This window comes from Elephas maximus, chromosome 6 (assembly GCF_024166365.1).
Source record: "Elephas maximus indicus isolate mEleMax1 chromosome 6, mEleMax1 primary haplotype, whole genome shotgun sequence".
NCBI lineage: Eukaryota > Metazoa > Chordata > Mammalia > Proboscidea > Elephantidae > Elephas > Elephas maximus.
The window spans coordinates 130,408,852-130,413,861 of record NC_064824.1 but is presented as its reverse complement, the minus strand read 5'-3'; the positions used below and the strand labels follow the sequence as shown (position 1 = coordinate 130,413,861).

General features: G+C 38.9%; 1 protein-coding gene across 3 annotated transcripts; it reads right to left on the bottom strand.

The window, feature by feature from the left end:
* Window positions 1-797: 797 nt before the first annotated feature.
* On the bottom strand, window positions 798-4,769 carry CCL20 (C-C motif chemokine ligand 20). 3 transcript variants are annotated; one of them, XM_049889011.1, is made up of 4 exons: window positions 4,648-4,769; window positions 3,214-3,328; window positions 2,191-2,268; window positions 798-1,298 (listed from the first exon to the last, which is right to left on the bottom strand). In XM_049889011.1, the coding sequence occupies exons 1-4, from the start codon at window positions 4,724-4,726 to the stop codon at window positions 1,277-1,279; spliced, it is 294 nt and encodes a 97-aa protein (XP_049744968.1). In that variant the 5' UTR covers window positions 4,727-4,769; the 3' UTR covers window positions 798-1,276. The 3 variants fall into 3 exon arrangements, with proteins under 3 accessions (XP_049744968.1, XP_049744969.1, XP_049744970.1); XM_049889012.1 differs by having other exon boundaries at window positions 3,214-3,325; XM_049889013.1 differs by lacking the exon at window positions 4,648-4,769 and adding an exon at window positions 3,666-3,712.
* Window positions 4,770-5,010: the final 241 nt, after the last annotated feature.

The window sequence follows — 5,010 nt, the reverse complement described above, 5'->3', positions numbered from 1 at the left end:
AGGGCTGGTGGAGACACAGCTTCTTGACTCGACACTAAATGAGCCACAACTGCCCGGCTTGATGGATTTGTGCATCTGGGTTTTACATCATATCATCAGCATGCCTGCTTCTAGTGACCCTTGTCATTCTTTGGAATTTAAGGCAAACCTTCTAGAGTGCTATGTCAAGGCACTGCATGAGTTTTGGTACACGGATATTGGGACCATAACTGCATTGGTTCAGGATCCTTTTACCTTATTCCTGGGTTCTTGCTGGGTTTCACATATTTGAAGTCTCCACTTTGGTTAGCAAGACAGTCAAGTTCTAAGAAAACTTTGAGTAGTCATTTTCTTTCTCAGAGCTTCTCAAAGATGATGACTCAGGAGGACCTTCAAGTGGAAAAATGTTTCTCTGATGAGATTATCATTCCTAAAACCCTGGCTGGTAAAAGAACGATGAACTAAATTTCTTAGGATATTTTCTAAACAGTTGTTGTGTCTCTATAGTCACAAAATATGTGGGCATACATTTTTAGTAAAACAAAAAAGTTTTATATCAATCAGCACTGGATTAGGGAGCTCAGATATATGATCTTTCTAATTTTTGGTCTAGGTGACTTTGAATCAAAAGGCTTTTCTGTTATAATTCCTATAGAATGAAGTCCAGGACTAGGAGGGACAGTGATCATGGAGGTGCCAGGCAAAAGTAAATAAGGGATACAATTTTTTAGCTAAGGTTCACATTTGTCTTTAAATGCTTTTTGCAATACACATTTTAATAAATGCCACATAACTCAATCAACAATTTTTTGGTTCTTTTATTTTCAAGATTTATTCTTTTTATCACCATTATTCTCTTTTATAAGGTAATTACAACAACTTAAGAGACAAAACTGTACACACAGAAATGTTTTAAATAGTTTTTTTTTAATAGCTTGCTTCTTGTTAGAAAGCCTATATCATTTCATGCCCCCCCAACATAATTTTAAAGCTTGTGCTAAACCAAGTAGCTTATAGAAAAAGTTTAGTATTAAATAGTTAAATACAGAAAAACTGCATCTATAAATAATTTGACATAAAATAGAGTTGGACTTTAACGTGATGCTTAACAAAGCAAACCTAAGAGGTACTAAACCCATGATGCAATATGAATCAACTTCATTAATTGGACAAGTCCAGTGAGGCACAAATCAGATACGTGATAAACCGTCAACGATGTGCAAGTGAAAACGCCAGTCCCAGCCTGGTTCTTTTTGTTCTTGGGCTGTGTCCAATTCCAATCAAAGAGCATTCACTTTTACATCTTCCTGACTCGCTGACTGTAAAGGAAAGAGGAAGAAAAGAATAAGCAAAGGCGATGGGATGGGCTGCCTTTGGTACCTAAAGACACCTTCCACACCCTTGACCCCATCTCAGCATGCCGAGCAGCTCAGAGGGCATTCAGATGAGCAAATCAAGGTTCAGAGAACATGGGCTTTGCCCCACGTAATTCAGCTAGTGATGACAGAAACCGGATATAGACACTCATCTTGTGCCTCTAAGCTCGGTGTGGACACACTAGCATTAAGTGGCTTCTGTCCATTGATAAAATGTTACTCTCTACTATCATCAATGTAATTCAGAGCCATTGCTCTTTTTCTTAACTAATGTTTAATTTTCAGTTTTTAACAAATAGCCAAAGGTCAGTCTGTAAGTCATATAAATAGGAGGCATCTTTGCAACAAAAAGCAACCAGTTAGTGACTATCAAATGCATACCAAAAAAACCAAAAAACCAAACTGGTTGATGTGGATCTGACTCCAACTCACGGCAACCCCACGTGTCACAGAGCAGAGCTATGCCCTATAGTAGAATCTTTTGGAAGCAGATTGCCAGACCTTTCTTTCTAGGTGCCCCTGGATGGGTTTGAACTGCCAACCTTTCAGTTTAGCAGTTAAGCACTTGAACGTTTGGACCAACCCGATAATGCACATCAAATGCATAGGGAAGTTTAATACTTCATGTGAAACATCACTCAATTAAAAAAATAATTAATGTACAAGTGGGAAAAAAATGCATTCATTATTTTCATGATCCAAACCAAACTTCCCTTCAAAAAATTCCACAGTTCTCAGACTAAAGAACCCCTGTGAACCCATGAGCCACAATTTTGCATCCTCCTCTTGCCACAGATACTTGGAGAAAAGCTCACTGGTTGTGACTGTTTCATACCTCAGGATCCACACAGCTTGTTTCACCCACACCTTTTTTGGATCTGCACACACAGCTAATCTTCTCTTTGTGTGAAAGCTGAAAAAAGTCAGAAAATTTGATTTGTGCTTAAAGAACTCTTAAGGATTATTTTTCACAGAACATGCAACGGAAACTTCATATTCCAACTGATTTCTCAACACACTTTTCACATTTCAGCTAAAGAACCAAAAAACTAAACTGGTTGCCGTTGATTCTATTTCAACTCATAGCAACCTCATAGGAGGGAGTAGAATTGCCCCATACAGTTTCCAAGGAGCCCTTGGAAGATTCAAACTGCTGACCTTTAGGTTAGCAGCCGTAGCTCTTAACCACTACGTGGCCAGGGTTTCTTTCAGCTAAAGAGGTGAAATAAAAATGCAAAAAAAAAAAAAAAAAAGGCCTCTGATAAAGCTTGGTACAAGAAATGAAAGTTATTTTCCCAGATTTTTTCTGCAATTTAACAAATTATTTACAAAATGATAGGGCTGTGGCTAAAGTCCCGGATTGCTGTTATGATTAATTTTATGATTTCATTTCATTTTGCTGCTGGTGGTAACATGGGATATGTATGTACCTGAACAATAATTTATATCATTCCAAAATATAATATCATGTATGAATCAAGAATATTATGGGTGAATGTAAAAATTAGTCTGAGATTTTACTTATAGCCCCAACCATTTTCTGGCAAAAAGTGCTCATTTTGAAATTTTCATGTCTCAAAATAATTTTACGTGCATATTTTCCTAAGATAGTATATTAATAAGCTACAATTTCATCTTAGAAAGTGGCTTTGCCCTAAATTATGTTACTTCTTTCACTGCTTCTGTCCTAATTCCAGTCCTATTGAACATAAGCTTTGAAGTAGATATGTACTACTGAGATGAGTATCTCTGCTGCTTCAGTTATTTCTGAATGAAACTCCAAAAAGGCCAATTTTTTAATAGCTGCAATTTTCCTGTGCTCCTGATACCAATGAATTAAAGTCAGTTAGCAACTTACATGACAGCGTCGATGTCACAGGCTTCACTGGACAGTTGCTGCGTGAAGCCCGTGATAAGTTTGGGATGGATGACGTGTTCCGTGTATCGGAGGCAGCAGTCAAAGCTGCTTGCTGCTGAAAGAAAAATAAGAGGAATTGAGTCCATGTGAATTAACATATTCTGTGATAGGCGTTATGGAACTACAAGAAGTTACGGAACATTCAATGAGTTTGATTTATGTAGTGTTTAAACTATCTACTAGAAAAGTTTCAGTATCTTTGAAACCTGTATGTTTTTTAAGAGATCCAAGAAATAGTTTGTGTGCTGGGAAATTTTGGTTCGATAAATCAGCTTGGCTTCTTAGAAGCAAAATATCTTTGGTAAGAAACACAAATTGACAGTTTTTTATTTTAATTCACTCTAATCACTCAGGAGCCCTGGTGGTGCAGTGGTAGGTGTTCAGCTGCTCACCAAAAGGTCGGTAGTTTGAATCCATCAGCTGCTCCTTGGAAACCCTATAGGGCAATTCTACTCTATGATATAGGTTCACTATGAGTCGGAATCGACTCAATGGCAATGGGTTTGGTTTTATGAGTTTATAGTTGCTCAAGAGTATGGGTGCCCCCCCTCCTACTTTAAGAAATCCTGATAGATAACCTTCCAAATTCAGAAACTAAACACATTGGGAGCTCTGAATCTATTATCTGGTCACTGAGTATTGGGAACTGGGGAAGAACAAGAAACTATGAAGGAAAATATGATTTATAGGAGTTACCATCAGCTAAAGCCCTTTGAAATTGTAATGTTAGTTAATGGGAATTTTCTATTTTGTTCTTAAAAGTTCAACATGCACATTTTCAGGAATGTGCCTATTGCTAAAAAGCTATGTAGTCTTACGGTAATAAAAGCAATACTTGGACACTCCCCTGAGTTAAATTACAACCTGCTATAAAGTAAGGGATAAATATTATCCCAAAGTTGGCAAGCGAAGCCCCCAAGGCCTTGCAGGGGATGAAGTTGGGTACCATAACCTGCTCCACAATGGATGAGTTTTGAACTTTATGAAAGCCATTTTAGTTGAGAGGTGACAAAGCTGGGGAAGTGGTGTGTTGTCTCCACTTCAGAATGAACCCACTTGCTGGTAACTTTACACTATTTATATCACTCCAGGGAACAACACTTTGTCCTATAGCTCCAGGGGTCTCTAAGAGCCAGTCATCCTCAGACTCTGCTGGGATTGACAGCAGAGAAGAGAGCCTGACCAACAGCAGTAATCCTCCCTCCTTCAGTCATCAACAATGAACTGACAACCCCCATCACTCCCTTTCATAGACTTTCTAATAGGCATCCATCCCATCCTTGGGGTCCTCCATCCCCAGATAATCTCAAGGCTTTGAGGAAAATGGAAACAGTTCTTCCTCCAGTGCTAGCAAAAAGAATTACTCACACTTACCTTCTGACCTGCTGCAGAGGTGGAGCAGTACCACTGCCATCAAAGCAGCCAGGAGCAGACTCTTGCCACTGCAGATCATGTTGAGCTCAAAGACAGATCTGCCCAGTGCTGGTACTCAGTGCTCTGAGAGTACTGTTACATTCCAATAGCAGGTAGGATAGTTCTACTTATAGCAAATATTGGGAATGTACAGAGGAGGCGTGTTCTCAAGTGGGGATTTCCCCATTTATCAACCTGCCACATCATGTCGTCACAAAGAAAAACACACAGGGAAAATTTCCTGCCTTTCCCTAATGTTGGGAAGGTGTAATGGTTGGAGGGGGCAAGAAGAAGAGGGGATGATCCTATTAAATCCTTTGGCCT

Excerpts from the sequence above, each read along its gene's own strand:
- CCL20 (XM_049889011.1), bottom strand. The coding sequence starts at position 4,726 with ATGATCTGCAGTGGCAAGAGTCTGCTCCTGGCTGCTTTGATGGCAGTG. Across the intron at positions 2,269-3,213 it reads TGTGACATCGACGCTGTCAT|CTTTCACACAAAGAGAAGAT; the intron begins GTAAGTTGCTAA and ends GACTTTTTTCAG. Across the intron at positions 1,299-2,190 it reads CAAGCTGTGTGGATCCTGAG|TCAGCGAGTCAGGAAGATGT; the intron begins GTATGAAACAGT and ends TTTCCTTTACAG.